Source organism: Salvelinus fontinalis, chromosome 38, assembly GCF_029448725.1.
Source record: "Salvelinus fontinalis isolate EN_2023a chromosome 38, ASM2944872v1, whole genome shotgun sequence".
Taxonomy (NCBI): domain Eukaryota; kingdom Metazoa; phylum Chordata; class Actinopteri; order Salmoniformes; family Salmonidae; genus Salvelinus; species Salvelinus fontinalis.
Genome location: NC_074702.1, coordinates 9,431,453 through 9,448,699, shown reverse-complemented (window position 1 = coordinate 9,448,699; position 17,247 = coordinate 9,431,453). Strand labels below are relative to the sequence as shown.

Genomic DNA, 17,247 nt, shown 5'->3' with positions numbered 1-17,247 from the left:
GTAATATAAAAATAAACAGAAGATGGGGGTATATGTCAAACAACCTGAAACATTTTATTGTCTCAAGAATTAGTCTTTACAATACATATCAATTTGACCAAAAGACACTAAATGAAATTAAACCAAACAGATAACATTGCAAGGAAGGAATAAAATGTGAAGTTGTGATGTTTAACGAGAGTTGAAGTTAGAACATTGCCCTCAACCACAGATCTAGGATCATATTACCATATTCCTAACCTGGAACCAATCATCCACGAGGGCCATGAAACATTTCTGATCTAGTATCTGTGTGGTTAGGGACATCATCTACCTACTCCAAAGGGGGCTGAGGCTCAGGGCCCTTGATGGAGAGCCTACTGCAGCGATTCAGTCTGGAGGGAGGCAATATTTATCCTAACATACTCTGCTCAACTCTTGTGAAAATTACTTATCTGTTATGACAATTAGACCTCTCTGACTAGCGACAACTGCAAAATAATTACAGTCTTCATTTTCATAAACATTTTATACATGTTCATTGTCCAACCTCTTCTTTTTTCAGCAGCTTCTTCAACTTATTGAATTTGTTCTTCCCCATTCTCTTCTTGCTCTGCATGGGGGATTTCCTCTGTTTATCGCCCTTTTTCTCAAACCTGCTCCCTTCCTTTGACTCTTTGGTCGTCTCCCCTTCTGTTTTGACTGTGTTGGACTTCTTGAGCTCTCCGTCCACTTTCACAGTCCCACCATCCATCTTGGCGAGCTTTGCCTTTTTCGGCCCGGTTGGTTTCTCATTTCTTTTCAAGGTGCTTGGGTTTGTTGTTTTCTTGGCGATGCTTTTGGCTAGCTTCCCGTTGGCTGTGGCCTTCTGTGACACAGCTGGCTTGCCAGGGACTGGCTTCTGCTTCTTGGACTTGTTCTTAGACCCTGCTTTAGATGGCTCGTCCTCATCAGAGGAATCAGCTGTAACCTCTACTGCCTCAGATGGCTCGGTTTCCTCTTCTCCGTCTGGAATAGTGACAATAACAGGATGTTAGTTTTACATAACACAAGTGGTGTTACCATGACACTGGACAAAGCATGTGGTTTAGTAGATCCAAGATGACATCTACTTTACCTTTGTCAACTGCTGTGGTTGGGACCGTGTTGGAGAACTTTTTCAGCTTGGCCACAAAGAAACCGTCCATGTTGTGGGAATGAGGATAGAACCGGCGTGAGAGTTTCAGAGAGGGATGGAATCGTCTCTCTTTGAATCTAAACGGAGGAAATCTTTTTGTTCATATTGCATGAGAAAAGGGTTAGGGGGTACGGGTAAATATCTGGATGAATGTGAATAATGTGTTCTTATAACCCCTTTACCTAGTGAAACCTTCTTTGCCAAAGTCCAGTCCAGTCTGGACGAGTTTGACGTTTCTTTTCTTGAGAGCATAGTCCACTACCCACTCGTTCTCCTCCACCTGGTGATGAAGTCAATAACGTAATTTCAGCGATTCTAGTCCAAATGAATTTAACCATCAGACATTTTATACATGCACCAACAACAACAAAAAGTCTACGATACAATAAATCATTGCAATTCACTTTAAGTAAAGCCCCACAATTTAGATTGTGTTTATTTGTCATCAGGTTGACACTGTGTACCCACCATGATAGAGCATGTGCAGTACACCACATAGCCTCCAGAGGGAGACTCAGCGTTGACCGAGTCGATGGCCGCCAGGATGAGCTCCTTCTGCAGGTGGGCCAACCGCTGGATGTCAGACTCGTCCTGAGAGACAGGACGTAGGATTAGGAAGACATGAACAGGAAGTTGTAATTAAAGGCCAGTGGCTACTATAAATCTAACGGCCTGTGTAGTGTATAATAGGTTTTTTCTCACTTTACTGGTCTTCACAGCAGGGTCTTTGGAGATTACTCCTGTGCCTGAGCAGGGAGCATCAAGCAGCACTCTGTCAAACCCACCCATTACCTGCAAATATAGTAACCAACAGGTTAACATACCATCAATGGGTGTAACATACATACTTATATTGTGTCACACAGTACATGTAAAAACTGCATGTAGAGCAAGAACCTCTCATTACCTTAGGGAACTGCCTCCCGTCGTAGTTACAGATCATTGAGTTGGTGACTCCCAGACGGTGGATGTTTCCCACCACACTCTTCAGTCTGTCAGCACTGGCATCATTGGCCACAATCACTCCTGTGTTCCTCATCAACTGGGCTGTGGGACACACACATATACACAATAAATAAGTAATCGAATAAAAAGACAAGTCTTGCCTGTCAAGCCCCCAGATCAGGGGTTCTTCATCTTTTTTTAGGATCGGGCCCAAATGATTAATTAAGTGTTTTCCTGGGACCGAAGCACATGAAAACATGCCCCTTTTGAGGGCCCTAAGCAAGATACAGTGGGGCAAAAAAGTATTTAGTCAGCCACCAATTGTGCAAGTTCTCCCACTTAAAAAGATGAGGCCTGTAATTTTCATCATAGGTACACTTCAACTATGACAGAAAAAATTAAATTAAAAAATTTCTGGCTCTCACAGACCTGTAACTTCTTCTTTAAGAGGCTCCTCTGTCCTCCACTCGTTACCTGTATTAATGGCACCTGTTTGAACTTGTTATCAGTATTAAAAGACACCTGTCCACAACCGCAAACAGTCACACTCCACTATGACCAAGACCAAAGAGCTGTCAAAGGACACCAGAAACAAAATTGTAGTCCTGCACCAGGCTGGGAAGACTGAATCTGCAATAGGTAAGCAGCTTGGTTTGAAGAAATCAACTGTGGGAGCAATTATTAGGAAATGGAAGACATACAAGACCACTGATAATCTCCCTCGATCTGGGGCTCCACGCAAGATCTCACCCCATGGGGTCAAAATGATCGCAAGAACGGTGAGCAAAAATCCCAGAACCACACGGGGGGGACCTAGTGAATGACCTGCAGAGAGCTGGGACCAAAGTAACAAAGCCTACCGTCAGTAACACACTACGCCGCCAGGGACTCAAATCCTGCAGTGCCAGACGTGTCCCCCTGCTTAAGCCAGTACATGTCCAGGCCCGTCTGAAGTTTGCTAGAGAGCATTTGGATGATCCAGAAGAAGATTGGGAGAATGTCATATGGTCAGATGAAACCAAAATAGAACTTTTTGGTAAAAACTCAACTCGTCGTGTTTGGATGACAAAGAATGCTGAGTTGCATCCAAAGAACACCATACCTACTGTGAAGCATGGGGGTGGAAACATCATGCTTTGGGGCTGTTTTTCTGTAAAGGGACCAGGACGACTGATCCGTGTAAAGGAAAGAATGAATGGGACCATATATCGTGAGATTTAAATACCAGCAACAGTGTGTGAAAACCTTGTGAAGACTTACAGAAAACGTTTGACCTCTGTCATTGCCATCAAAGGGTATATAACAAAGTAGAGAAACTTTTGTAATTGACCAAATACTTATCTTTAACCATAATTTGCAAATAAATTCATTAATAATCCTACAATGTGATCTTCTGGATTTTTTTCTCTCATTTTGTCTGTCATAGTTGAAGTGTACCTATGATGAAAATTACAGGCCTCTCATCTTTTTTTAAGTGGGAGAACTTGCACAATTGGTGGCTGACTAAATACTTTTTTGCCCCACTGTCTGGTTGGGGGGGCTCCCCCACCTCGCATGAAAAACATTTGTTTTTAAAGTTAATTTCCTGCAATTCTACACACTTTGCCATGACTTACGCCATTTTAATATATCTGAGTGAGAGTGACTAACAAAACCAAATGGGGGGCCCCTTGGAGGCCAGGGCCCTTAGGCACATGCCCGGTCAGTATTCGGCCATGATTAGATAGCTGGCTGGACTAACTTCCCAATCTAAAAAGTGTTTGCTGACATGGCCAATTAAGTAACTGTCAGTAACTAGGTTTCCATCCAATTGTCAACAGATTTTCATGCAAATATTCAAAAATCTGCATAAAGAATGCACATTTTCCCACAAGTGGTGTTTCACTAAACTGACTTGCGTGATGACGTAGGACACAAAATGTACTTTTTCACTTAAGTTTTCATGTATATCTAAAGTTTCCATCACCTTTTCAACTCTGCTGATAGTTTTGTCACAAAAACTGTTGCGTTACACAGTAAATGTGCCTATTCTGGTCTTGGTACGTGCGCTCTCAGATGCAGTGCGGGTAGGCTAGTCTACATTAGGTTTTTTATGGATGAGAGCGAGAATATTTTTATTTGTCAAAACAGCAGTCGTGCATCGATCATCATGTCACCAGAACAAGACCCATGATATTTATTGGAGAGGAGCATGAAGTTCAACACCATGCACTTTCACCACCCTGTGAAGTTCATTATAACTTATTTAATCTGTAGCCTAATAAATTGCATGGTTTCTCAAGTCACGTTTCTACCGCCATTTCTCACATAATTAATTTTACAGACAAAAAGATCCCACCATGTCGACCGAACAAATTATGTCGGCATTTATAGTAATATATATTTTTATACATTATTATGACTTTACTCGCATAAAAACTGTGGATGGAAACGTGGTTATTGACTGACATAGCAAGAGAAAAACAGCTGCTGCACAACCAAATGTCAAAATGATGTTTTCTTCTATTCTAACTCCCATGTCGCAACACAAGAAAGGCTGCCCTTGATTATTAGGCTAATCGTAGAGACCAACAGCAGTAAACAGTATTGTGATCATTGTCATTCAACTCTCATTTTTAACATCCTCACCCATATAGGTGGTCTTTCCCCCAGGAGCTGAGCTCATGTCGAGCACAGTCTCCCCCTCCTGGGGAGAGAGAGCCATGACAGGCAGGAAGCTGGAGGCTCCCTGCAGCATGTAGTGACCAGCCAGGTACTCTGGGGTTGCACCTGGGAATGGGAAAACACAGCTAGGGTATACACTCATCAATTCATGTATACTTACTCATAACACACAGAAAGCAGGATAACAGTAGTAAATAGAGAATTAACATTCTAATCTTTCATACAAATATAAAAGGTTAGACTGTGCTGGTACTGACCTATGGGTACTGAGGAGTCAAAGATTACCAGGCCCACTTTAGACCACTTCCCCAGAGGATCCAGATTCACCCCTCTGTTGATCAGAGCCTGGGACAAACAACATACATGTCACTCGGTCAATCTGGCAGAGGAACAGCCATTACTAATAGCATCCAATTATCCTTTGGTCAATTCCAAATTGACCCTTAGTCTTAATCCTTTCAGAGATACACAAATGTCTAGGGGGTAGGGGTTGATTTGGGGCACCTTTATTTGATCCAACTTGAAATAGATGTGTTACCTGAGCCAAGTCCCTCCTCCTTGTCTTCAGTGTATTGGTCCGAATGGTGACAGGTCGCTGAATTTCATTGGCCTCCAGGAAATCAATCAGCTACAAAGCACATAAAACAAGAGAAGCCTTAATCCAGCATGATGACAAAACCGTTACAACAAAACGTAACCTTCCATAGATTCCTGTTCATTTTGTGTTTCTATGACATTTGGGAGAACAAAGCAATGACACATACCTCTGACACTGGGAAGATATCCAGCAGTTTGTCTATGAGGAAATTGTTGTAGCTGTAGTAAGTGGAAAGATCCTTTTTGAGGAGAGAGAGGTACTCTGTTCTCTCTTTCCCCTCCTCCCTCTTGGTTGCAAAGTGAGAGAGAACATCCACGTTGTCCTTTATTCTCTGGTGGATGGTCTGCAGGTCTACAAGCAAAACGCCTGCAATCACAGGAGAGAGAAAGAAAGAAACTCACTACAGATGGAGTCCACAGGCACTGATAAAGAACATGTAGCAATGTGTAAACTGGCATAGGAAAAAGCATAACTGTCAAATCTAAAAAAAAAATTAAAAAAATTAAAAAAAAGGTACAAATCTAAGCTCTGAACGCACCCTCTTTTGCTATCTCCTCTGCTCCAGGTAGTATGAATTTGTCCATCTCATCTAAATTTGCCTGTACCGTGTCATCTTCACCCATGTCTTCATCTCCACTCTTCCCCTTTTCATCATCATCATCATCACTCTCCTGGCCCATGGCTTCCTGCAGCTTCTTCTGCTTCCTGGCAGCTCGCTCGATAGGGAGCAGCTGAACGAGGGGTGAAGAGAGGAGTAAGGAACAGATGATTCAACAGACAAAGATTCAGCACCTTGCTAAAGAACAGTAAGAACTTTGAAGGACGAACATTGTTTTGCTATTTAGAACATGTCCTGTGTGCATAAATTCAGTGAATAATTTCACATACCTCTCCTTCACTGCTGTCCTCCAATGCACCGTAGTCATCAACCAGGTCATCATCATCATCACCATCTCCCTCAATTAGCAGTTTCTTCCCTTTATTGTTCTCCCCTCCCTCTTGTCCCTCGTCCTCTTCCTGCTCCCATTGGCTGTCACTGTCGTCCTCGTTATCTGATTGGCCGACCTCACGCTTCCTCTTTGCTGGCTTCAGCCATTCACTGTTTTCATCTGTGAATCCTTGAGAACAGGGGAAACAAACCAATTATATCCCCATAGACATTCATGGCTATTGTATTGAGAACACAGTGAATGGATGGGGCTGTGACTCCCCCCCCCCCCCCCCCCCTCCTCAATGCTTACAAATTAACAGTACCTTTTTTTGGCTCCTCCTTCTCAATGGTTTCCTTGGGCTTTTTGGTCACTTGAGCTCGCTTCCCAGCTCTACAAAACATCATCATCATCTTCAGCAAAAGCGTGTAACACATTACATAGTGGTTTAAAAAAGGGATTGACTACATAATATCCAAAAGATTACAAACAGACCTTTTCCTGGACCTGCTTGACAGTCGTTTTGGTGCAGTATCCTCTGCAAATGACAAGCATAGTTATTTAGTGAGCATCAACCTATAAAGCTTCATGTCTCATTCCCAGTCATGCATCTTTGCTTTAGTGCCACTGTACTCCCAGCAAGTGAAGTTATACTGAGCATGTCTTCAGCTCTTTAGAAGCTGTATGTTATAATAGCATCCCTCTCACCATCCGTTAAGAACTTGGCCAGCTCAGTCTCTGCTCCTTTCTGCTTCCTGGACTTCCGCCCCGGCCCCTTCTTCACATAAGTGGTGGGATCCAACTTCCTGCCCATGACTGACACCTACACAGGTAGTCTGGAGAGAAGATATAGCTCATGATCATGTTGGGTTTACACACTAAGGCATAGGATCAGAATGTGATGAAGGTAGTCACTAACTATGCACTGATGGCAGCTCTGAAAGATGGTAGCTAGCTATATTCTCAGTAACATGTTGCTCAGAATCTGTTCCAAGAATGTTGCAGATAACAAAATTATAAATAACGACAAATCAGCTTAACTTGAAGTGTTTACTGAAAATGCTCCTGAGAACATATCACCTCTTAACTCTGACCAGCACTGATGTGGAGAAATAAAAAGCAATGTGAAATAGAAAAAAGTTGACGTCTCTAACACCACGGTGTTATATGTAACGTTAGTTATTATAATACGTGGAACGTCCTTTTAATATGTTAAGTCTGGATTCTCGTCATAAGAATGTTAGGTAGCTATATAGCTAATTAGCTGACAACTGCTAATGTTGGTACACTTTTCCACGCATACTAACGTTTTCCATCAATGGTATCCCCCTATATTCAAGTATGATGATGTGCCGGTAATTAGCTAACGACACATTGACTTCTGTTAAAAACAGACGAGTTGCATTCTAGAGACAACCCAACATTCATCTCATGAGGTTGCTATGAGCGGTAAAGAATGTTAGTTAGTTGGAATTTGATATCACATACGCAGTGCAAGTCCGTCACCATGACTTCTTCATTCACTTTTGTATAGCACAAAAAAATCACGGCATTTCTCTTTACGACAACTCTCCAAAACTCACCTTTGCAATAGTTAAAGTATAATGTATTTATTCGATCCTTGATTCCAGTTAACAGAACAAATTTACGCACATGTGGGTTTTTTTCTCGCACACGTTGATTACCGGAAGAAACAACCATGCGTTTCCGGCGCATGTGATATACGAAGGCAAAATGCTCATCTTTACAGAGGGAGCACAGTTTTCAAACTCTGGAAGTATTCTGTCTCTTTTATATACTAACTGAAAATAAACTTTACTCATTTCGTTTCGTGTAGACCTACGTGAAAATGTGTCAGTTGGATGGGTTGTCCCAATTAATAATATGTTATTTCCCTGGGGCATTGACAATCAGAGAGAATAATCAACCTTTTTCGATTATATACTGAACAAAAATAGAAACGCAACATGTAAAGTGTTGGTCCCATTTTTCATGAGCTGATGGAAAACAGATAGGAAAACGCTGCACACTGCTGCGCATAATCCCAGGTGATATTTATAACAACGTTTCGACCCTTAGGTCTTCATCAGGCATCCATATTCCGGGTGGGGGTGGTAGGTCCTATTTATGTACTCAGTGACATCACTTCCTAAAACAGGTGGTAAAAAATGTACAACATAGGGTCACAATATTAACATTCAATGTATCAAAATATGTGATCAATATTTACAGTAATATACATACACATACAATATTAAATTAGGATAAAAAAAGTATCATTTGAACATTTTGAAACTGAAATAAAAGATCCCAGAAATGTTCCATATGCACAAAAATAGTATTTATCTGAAATGTTGTGCATAAATTGATTTACATCCCTGTTAGTGAGCATTTCTACTGTGCCACGATAATCGATCCAACTGACAGGTGTGGCATATCAAGAAGCTGATTAAATAGCATGATCATTATGTAACGGATGTGAAATGGCTTGCTAGTTAGCGGTGGTGTGCGCTAATAGCGTTTCAATCGGATACGTCGCTTTGAGACCTTGAAGTAGTGGTTCCCCTAGCTCTGCAAGGGCCGCGGCCTTTGTGGAGCGATGGGTCACGACGCTTCGTGGGTGACTGTTGTTGATGTTTGCAGAGGGTCCCAGGTTTGTGCCCGGGGTGAGGGGACGCCATAAAGTTATACTGTTACATTGATGCTGTTGACCCGGATCACTGGTTGCTGCGGGAAAAGGAGGAGGTCGAAAGGGGGGTGAGTGTAACGAATGTGAAATGGCTAGCTAGTTAGCGGTGGTGCGCTCAAATAGCGTTTCAATCGGTTACGTCACTCGCTTTGAGACCTTGAAGTGGTTCCCCTTGCTCTGCAAGGGCCGTGGCTTTTGTGGAGCGATGTGTAACGATGCTTCGTGGGTGACTGTTGTTGATATGTGCAGAGGGTCCCTGGTTCGCGCGAGGGGACGGACCCATCGCTGTTACAAGTACACAGGTGCACCTTGTGCACCACCACCTTGTGCTTGGGACAATAAAAGACCACTAAAATGTGCAGTTTTGTCACATAACACAATGCCATAGATGACTCAAGTTGAAGGAGCATGCAATTGGCATGCTGACTGAAGGAATGTCAACCAGAGCTGTTGCCAGAGAATTTAATGTTAATTTCTCTATCATAAGCCAGGTTCATAGTGGTTTTAGAGAATCAGAATGTCCAACCGGCCTCACAACCGCATACCACGCGTAACCACGCCAACCCAGGACCTTCACATCTGGCTTCTTCACCTGCGGGATGGTCTGAGACCAGCCACCCAGACAGCTGATCAAAGTGGGTTTGCACAACCGAAGAATTTCTGCACAAACTGTCAGAAAACGTCTCAGGGAAGCTCATCTGCGTGCTCGTAGTCCTGCAGTTCAGCATAGTAACCAACTTCAGTGGGCGAATACTCACCTTCAATGGCCACTGGCACACTGGAGAAGTGTGCTCTTCATGGATGAATCCCGGTTTCAACTGTACCGGGCAGATGGCAGACAGCATGTGTGGCATAGTGTGGGCGAGCGGTTTACTGATGTCAACGCTGTGAACAGTGCTCCTTGGTGGTGGGGTTATGGTATGGGCAGGCATAAGCTACAGACAGTGAACACAATTGCATTTAATCAATTGCAATTTGAATGCACAGAGGTACCGTGACGAGATCCTGAGGCCCAATGTCGTGCCATTCATCCGCAGTCATCACATCACTGCCTGCATACTCATTGAGCATATTTGGGATGCTCTGGATCGACGTGTACAACATGTTCCAGTTCCCACCAACTTCGCACAGCCATTGAAGAGGAGTGGGACAACATTCAACAGCACAGAATCAACAGCCTGATCAACTCTACCAGATACTGACTCGTTTTCAGATCCAGGCTCTTACCTTTTTTTTTAAGTATCTGTGACCAACCGATGCATATCTGTATTCCCAGTTATGTGAAATCCATAGATTAGGGCCTAATGATTTTATTCCAATTGACTGATTTACATGAACTGTAACTAAAATCTTTTAAACTGTTTATATTTTTGTTCCGTGTTCAAGGGAGCGAAAATAATGTAGAAAAACGAATGTCTCTAAGAATGTAAAAGATTCTTCAAAGTGTGAATTAACAGTTACAAAGAACAACAAATACCAACCAAGCACCACACAACCCCGACTTTATTGCGGAGACGTTTCGTTCTCCTTCAATGACACTCACGGGCGGTAGTTTTATTATAGGCAAATAAGCGCCACCAACCGGTACACGCACACACCTAAGCTTTGCTTGCAGTAAGTAGCTAGCTCAAACCCACAGTGTATGTTGGTTGCTGGCTTGTTGGTTTTCTTGCTTCCGGTGACCCGACCCGCGTTCAATATAATTATCGAACGACCGTTTAAAAAAAAAATGTTTCGAACGACCGTTTGAAAACTGAAATTGTTGTTTTTTGTAAATTGAAATTGATAACAAAACGTCATCATTTCGATCACTAACGTACCCCATTTTCCCAACTCTGTTTAACCAAATGCTGTTTAACCAAATATAGTAACGTTAGCTAGCTATCTTTACTTTATGTGATTTGCTCGACGACAACTTGTAATCAACGATATGCCTAGAAACGCCCGCAAAAAGGACGCTGTCAAACGAGAGAGAAAAGGGAAAGTCGACATAGAACCAAAGGGAACAGTTACAGTAATCAACCGAGGACAAGAGAAAGTTCAACGTAAACGGCCAGTAAAACCACCGGTCAAGTCGCCCGTGAAGCAGCAAACGAAGCCAGTAAAAAACCCAGGTGGTCGGGGCCTTGGGAAAGCAGGGGCTAGACGTTTGGGTCAGCTATTGAAGCGTGCAATCCAAGAGAAGAAGAATGTTACAGGAAACGAAAAAGTGCCTTTGCCAAGTGAGTGATCTAGCTAGCCAATTTCTTTAGCTTGTTCAATATTTGCTTGCTCATCATAATGTAGCAAAGTCGGGGGGGTTGCCCCCATTCCCAGTTAGCACAAACCCACAGAGTTTCTGTTTTTAACAAACCTCTTGCCCGGTGTGGGCTAGAGGTGGATGCTAAACGTTACCTGGGAACCGGGGCCAGGATGGCATCTGTCAACTCCTAGCTGTTACACGAAGAGGTCTGAACATTTCGACGAGGTCACTTGGTTTTGGGTCAAGGTTGCTACACTACCCCCATCCTTCAGAGAGCACATTCTTGTGCTTCACTACAGTTAATTGCGGCGCCTGCACTCTTGAGTACTGCAACCAGGGGATATCTCACTTCTAACACCAATGCAGCAAAGTCAGGGGGTAGTCACAAATGGGTCTTGAACCCAGGACCGTCAACCCAACACATCTGGTGCGCCAAGACATCCAAAGCTCTTGACCAGGTCGCTAGGTGTTGGGTTAAGGTCACTACAACATCTTCATGATTTTCAAAAAGAAATTTTGAAGTATGTGATGTTTATGTCAATTCAAATATTGAATAACTAATGAGTGTATCCCCATCTTTATCTCAATCTGTATCCAGCGACCCCAGTTCGTCTCTTCAAGTACCAGGCAGAGGCTGCATCTGCACCAAAAACCAACGATGCAAGGCATGTGGCTACCCGGGTCTCCCAGCTCATCCTTCGGGTAGTCTCCCAGTGCAAGCACCGGGGTGGCATCTCCATGGTGGACCTCAAGCATGCCCTGGCTGCTGGTGGCTATGATGTCACCAAGAACAATACCCGTGTGAATTTAGCTGTGAAAGGCCTGGTGAGGAAGGAGACACTGGTGCAGACTACTGAAGCTGGTGCATCTGGGTCATTTAAACTCAACAAGGTAACTGTTTGAGTAATACATTTTTGTCAATGGTGGTTTTTGTTTTAGCTCTTTGGCAGTTTGATTTTCCACTGGCTCATTTCAACTGAGTAGGAAGCAAATTGCACCATGGTGCATAATTCATTGATAAAAGGTGCTCAAGTTGTCATTGTCATGCCACAACCAATTATTTGGGAATTTTGAATTATGCAGATGTTTCTCTCTCGTCTCCTGTTCTAAAAACTACAGAAACTGACGTATGAGAAGAGAGTTAAGACAAGAGCCATGAGAGACCGTGCAGCAGCCAAGAGAGCCAAGCAGAGAGAATGTGCAGCAGCTCAGAGAACCAAGCAGAAAAAAGGAATTTTGAAGCCAGCAGCAGAGAAAGGAAAGGCCTTGAAACCAACAGGAAAAGGCCAGAAACCAGGAACAAAAGCTGTGAAACCAGCAGGAAAAACTCTGAAACCAGGAGCAAAAACAGCTAAACCAGCAGGCAAGGACAAAACTGTTGTAGGAAAAGGTCAAAGGGAAATAGGAGTAAGACCAAAACAAGTAGGCAAAAGCCACAAACCAGCAGGACAAGCATCAAAATCACCAGCCAAGGTCCAAAAAACAGGCTACAAAGCCCCCAAACCTGCAGGAAAGTCCTTGAAAGCAGCCAATCAGAAAACCCGCAAAATGGTTGGAAACCCCAATACAAAGCCACGGATATAGTGACCCGGGGTTGCTAAAAGACGTGCTTCCTTGTGGAAATGGACTGAGTATGGACTAAAAGAGTAATATGTCAGTAGTAGATTTGTCAAATTACCTTAGCCTTACAACAGTTTGATTGACAAAATATAACATTGTATTGGTTTTTATTACATTGTTACTCACAAATTACATGTACACTACCGTTCAAAGGTTTGGGGTCAAATAGAAATGTCCTTGTTTAAAAAATAAAATAAAAAAGTGTCCATTAAAATAACATCAAATTGATCAGAAATGCAGTGTAGACATTGTTAATGTTGTAAATGACTATACAATAGTGAGGGTTTGATTACAGGCTCAGAATGGCCAGAAACAAAGACCTTTCTTCTGAAACTTGTCAGTCTATTCAAGTTCTGAGAAATGAAGGCTATTCCATGTGAGAAATTGCCAAGAAACTGAAGATCTGTTACAACGGTGTGTACAACTCCCTTCAAAGAACAGCGCAAACTGGCTCTAACCAGAATAGAAGGAGTGGGAGGTCCCGGTGCACAACTAAGCAAGAGGACAAGTACATTAGTGTCTAGTTTCAGAAACAGATGTCTCAAGTCCTCAACTGGCAGCTTCATTAAATACTACCTGCAAAACACCAGTCTCAATGTCAACAGTGAAGAGGAGACTCCAGGATGCTGGCCTTCTAGACAGAGTTCCGCTGTCCAGTGTCTGTGTTCTTTTGCCCATCTTAATCTTTTCTTTTTATTGGCCAGTCTGAGATATGGCTTTATCTTTGCAACTCTGCCTAGGCCAGAATCACCTCTTCACTGTTGACTTTGAGACTGGTGTTTTGCGTGTACTATTTAATGAGCTTGCCAGTTGAAGACTCATGAGGCATCTGTTTCTCAAACTAAACACCAATGTTCTTGTCCTCTTGCTCAGTTGTGCACCGGGGCCCCCCACTCTTTCTATTCTGGTTAGAGACAGTTTGCGCTGTTCCTTGAAGGGAGTAGTACACCGCGTTGTACGAGATCTTCAGTTTCTTGGCAATTTCTCGCATGGAGTAGCCTTCATTTCTCAGAATAATAGACTGACGAGTTTCAGAATAAAGTTTTGTTTCTGGTCCATTTTGAGCCTGTAATCGAACCCACAAATGCTGATGCTCCAGATACTCAACTAGTCTAAAGGCCAGTTTTATTGCTTCTTTAATCAGAACAGTTTTCAGCTGTGCTAACATAATTGCAAAAGGGTTTTCTAATGATAAATGAGCCTTAAAAATAAAAAAAAACTTGGATTAGCTAACACAATGTGCCATTGGAACACGAGTGATGGTTGCTGATAATGGGCCTCTATAGATATTTTATGGAATATCTGCCGTTTCCAGCTACAATAGTGTTTGAGTGATTATTTGACCAGTATTACATGAAAACATTTTTGTCCCCATCATGAGTGTTGAATTGTTTTGTTCCCTACTCTCCTACAGTCTCTTGACAAGGAACAACAGAAACCAGAGGACAAACTATACAGATTATTTCCACTGTATAACCATAGGAACAATGATGCACTGGATACATGTAAAGAAAACCACAAAGAAACAAGTAGGAAGACCATATTCGGTGCCAAGTCCTTACAGATGGTGTATTCAAAACAGTATTAATTTCATATTGAAACTCTGCCTTAAATTGAGACATGTAAAATACCATATTTTACACACAATACATACACCCATAGTATCATACAAATCCACAGGAGGTAATTGGTGAAATGGACTGTTTCTGTACAATGTTCCTTGACTGAACGTGACTGTCCGATCCATTTCTAGTCCCTGTAAGACAATGTTCATGTTGACAACAGTTTTAGCTGGAGCAGCAGTGCGCTGTCAACTTCATCACAACACACCCCAGACCTCCTCAAAGGCAGAGCACATCTTGGCACAGGTGAGGGCAGCAGAGAGAGGGTAGTTACTGATGGAAACAGTCTTCTCTGTGTAGTCCACATTCACCTAAGACAGGAGGACAAGCAGAGCTCAAACCAATGCATAATCAATCAAATGTATTTATAAAGCCATTCTTACATCAGCTGATGTCACAAAGTGCTGTACAGAAACCCAGCCTAAAACCACAAAACAGCAAGCAATGCAGGTGTAGAAGCATGGGGGTTAGGAAAAATTCCCTAGAAAGGCCAGAACCTAGGAAGAAACCTAGAGATGAACCAGGATGTGAGGGGTGACCAATTCTCTTCTGGCTGTGCCGGGTGGAGATTATAACAGAACATAGCCAAGATGTTCTAATGTTCATAGATGACCAGCAGGGTCAAATAATAATAATCACAGTGGTTGTCGAGGGTGCAACAGGTCAGCACCTCAGGAGTAAATGTCAGTTGGCTTTTCATATCCGATCATTCAGAGTATCTCTACCAGAGAGTTGAAAACAGCAGGTCTGGGACAGGTAGCATGTCCGGTGAACAGGTCAGGGTTCCATAGCCACAGGCAGAACAGTTCAAACTGGAGCAGCAGCACATAATAATTTACCAAATTCCAGCTCATTTTTTAATTGGTAGAGAATAAAATCAACCCCCAACATCTACATTTCTAACACACACTGCCTACATCAACAGTACCTAAATCAGCTTCTGCCCCAGAGAAGTAGGATGAAGATGCCCCTTAACACTGATCTAAGGTCTGTAATGAGGGAGGGTAAGTGAAGCTGATCCTGGATCGGTGCACACAGGCCATTACCCTAGAGCCTTAAGCAAAACTCACCGCTCCGTGTGCGAATGCTCCGACCACCACAGTGGCAGGCCCCTCCTCTGGTACCACGGTGCGGGCACCCACTGCCTCCCCAGAGGAGAAGGAGGTACAAATCCGGGGGCAGCCAGGGGGCAGGTGGTCTGACACAGGGTTCTTGATGAGCTTCAGCAGGCGCTGGGGACCGTCAGCCGCCCTCACACTCAGCTTGTGCAGGAGCTGGACTAGGAGGAGACAGAAATACAAGTGGGATGAAATGAGAGAGGGAGATATACAGTACAAAAGAGGGGTAGGAGAGAAGGATGGTAAGAGAGTGAAGGTATTTAGAGAATTTCAGCAGAACGTAGCAGGCTTACCCATGAGGCCACAGAAGCGGTTGAAGGTTCGGGGGATGCGTGTCTGTGGGTTGATCTCAATCAAGGCGTTCCTCTCTGTGTGGATGTAAACCTGCAGGAGACCTGCCCTGTTCAATGGACTGTCCATCAGCATCAACAAACACTGGGGGGAACAATTACAGGATATGGCTGGGTTAGAGGAGCGAAGAAGAAAGATGACTGGTATTCCAGGGTCAAAGTGAAAATGACAGCTTACCTGATGTGTAATGTCAGGTCGAATCTTCCCAGGGTCCCGTCCACTTTTGATGATCATGCCCTTGTGTTGGTCACAGTTCAGCAGTTCAAATGTCTTGCCAACCTGAGGGGAAAGAGTAGAACATGATTAACGTCCTTCTTTGATTATGGTGCAACTTCCATGCCCACTATTTAGAACAGGGTTTCCCAAACCTTGTCCTGGGGGCACGTTTTGGTTTTTGCCCTAGCACTACACAGCTGATTCAAATAAGTAAAGCTTGATGAGTTGGTTATTTGAATCAGCTGTGTAATGTTAGGACAAAAACGTGTACCCAGGGGGGCCCCAGGACCGAGTTAGGGAAACCCTGCTTTAGGACATGCATCTGTGCGTCTGCAGGCAGGAACTAACTAATAACAAATAGTTTCATTCATAGTCACAAAACACAGTTATCGTGCAAAATGCAATATTCATATCACAGATCTACCAGGCAAGTCTGGTTGAACAGGAAGCTATCTAGATTGTTTATATCCAATAACCCAGGGAGTCAGAGACGCAGCTAACGTTAGCAGTAACGTTAGTTTGCCAACATAGCAGTTGGATGGCGGAGGTGAATAGCAAAATACTCGTCTTTACCTTCACTGTTTCCAACGTTGCCCCCTCTAAAATAACTACTAGTCGCCTTTCCGCCATGCGATCGTGCAGGCTACGCATATGTTTTGCTGGTTTTGGTTCATATTCGTCTAAATGCTCAAGACCACGCTTGTCACAACTGTGGGCTTCCATGTTGCTTCGGGATGGTAGTCGCCGGAATAACGCGTCATACTGATGGAGTTTTGCCAAGGTTCTACCCCTCATTTGAATAACTAGGCAGCAGGCGGCCGTCTATGGCGGCAGATTGACGAAGACTGCATTTTCTGAACTAACTGACCAAGACGTACCTCCAACAACAGATAAAAGCTCACATAATTCTGCCGAAAATCAATGACAGTTTATCTCAACCAGTGGTATATGGGCTTTTTAGGTGAGCGCTGATGCCACCCTGTGATAAGCAGTGCCCACTTTGTCAAAAGGTAGGGACGCAAAAATATGTATCATGTCCATTCCCAGCCGCCTCTCCAGGGTGCTGTTGGAGAAACGTATCGCTGCAGCGCTCCACC

General features: G+C 43.4%; 3 protein-coding genes across 5 annotated transcripts; 1 reads left to right on the top strand and 2 right to left on the bottom strand.

Moving 5' to 3' along the window:
- Positions 1–29: 29 nt before the first annotated feature.
- On the bottom strand, positions 30–11,466 carry nop2 (NOP2 nucleolar protein homolog (yeast)). Of its 3 annotated transcripts, none has more exons than XM_055903746.1 (16): positions 11,376–11,466; positions 7,001–7,128; positions 6,788–6,830; positions 6,618–6,685; positions 6,252–6,481; positions 5,902–6,094; positions 5,530–5,729; positions 5,304–5,393; positions 5,023–5,110; positions 4,730–4,870; positions 2,064–2,203; positions 1,859–1,948; positions 1,625–1,747; positions 1,339–1,436; positions 1,097–1,248; positions 30–987 (listed from the first exon to the last, which is right to left on the bottom strand). In XM_055903746.1, the coding sequence occupies exons 2-16, from the start codon at positions 7,104–7,106 to the stop codon at positions 518–520; spliced, it is 2,232 nt and encodes a 743-aa protein (XP_055759721.1). In that variant the 5' UTR covers positions 7,107–7,128; positions 11,376–11,466; the 3' UTR covers positions 30–517. The 3 variants fall into 3 exon arrangements, with proteins under 3 accessions (XP_055759721.1, XP_055759719.1, XP_055759722.1); XM_055903744.1 differs by lacking the exon at positions 11,376–11,466 and adding an exon at positions 7,876–7,992; XM_055903747.1 differs by lacking the exon at positions 11,376–11,466 and adding an exon at positions 7,876–7,992 and having other exon boundaries at positions 1,097–1,233.
- On the top strand, positions 10,560–12,933 carry LOC129837513 (histone H1-like). The gene is made up of 3 exons (XM_055903748.1): positions 10,560–11,203; positions 11,822–12,114; positions 12,343–12,933. The coding sequence occupies exons 1-3, from the start codon at positions 10,912–10,914 to the stop codon at positions 12,805–12,807; spliced, it is 1,050 nt and encodes a 349-aa protein (XP_055759723.1). The 5' UTR covers positions 10,560–10,911; the 3' UTR covers positions 12,808–12,933.
- On the bottom strand, positions 12,934–17,214 carry LOC129837514 (ribosomal RNA small subunit methyltransferase NEP1-like). The gene is made up of 5 exons (XM_055903749.1): positions 16,724–17,214; positions 16,112–16,213; positions 15,877–16,018; positions 15,536–15,744; positions 12,934–14,776 (listed from the first exon to the last, which is right to left on the bottom strand). The coding sequence occupies exons 1-5, from the start codon at positions 16,943–16,945 to the stop codon at positions 14,663–14,665; spliced, it is 789 nt and encodes a 262-aa protein (XP_055759724.1). The 5' UTR covers positions 16,946–17,214; the 3' UTR covers positions 12,934–14,662.
- Positions 17,215–17,247: the final 33 nt, after the last annotated feature.

Coding starts and splice junctions, on each gene's coding strand:
- nop2 (XM_055903746.1), bottom strand. CDS start 7,106: ATGGGCAGGAAGTTGGATCCCACCACTTATGTGAAGAAGGGGCCGGGG. Junction 6,482..6,617: donor GAAGGAGGAGCCAAAAAAAG/GTACTGTTAATT, acceptor CCTGTTCTCAAG/GATTCACAGATGAAAACAGT. Junction 1,249..1,338: donor GGCAAAGAAGGTTTCACTAG/GTAAAGGGGTTA, acceptor ATGAACAAAAAG/ATTTCCTCCGTTTAGATTCA.
- LOC129837513 (XM_055903748.1), top strand. CDS start 10,912: ATGCCTAGAAACGCCCGCAAAAAGGACGCTGTCAAACGAGAGAGAAAA. Junction 11,204..11,821: donor CGAAAAAGTGCCTTTGCCAA/GTGAGTGATCTA, acceptor ATCTGTATCCAG/CGACCCCAGTTCGTCTCTTC. Junction 12,115..12,342: donor GGTCATTTAAACTCAACAAG/GTAACTGTTTGA, acceptor TAAAAACTACAG/AAACTGACGTATGAGAAGAG.
- LOC129837514 (XM_055903749.1), bottom strand. CDS start 16,945: ATGAGGGGTAGAACCTTGGCAAAACTCCATCAGTATGACGCGTTATTC. Junction 16,214..16,723: donor CAACGTTGGAAACAGTGAAG/GTAAAGACGAGT, acceptor CTTTCCCCTCAG/GTTGGCAAGACATTTGAACT. Junction 14,777..15,535: donor GAGCATTCGCACACGGAGCG/GTGAGTTTTGCT, acceptor CTCCTGTCTTAG/GTGAATGTGGACTACACAGA.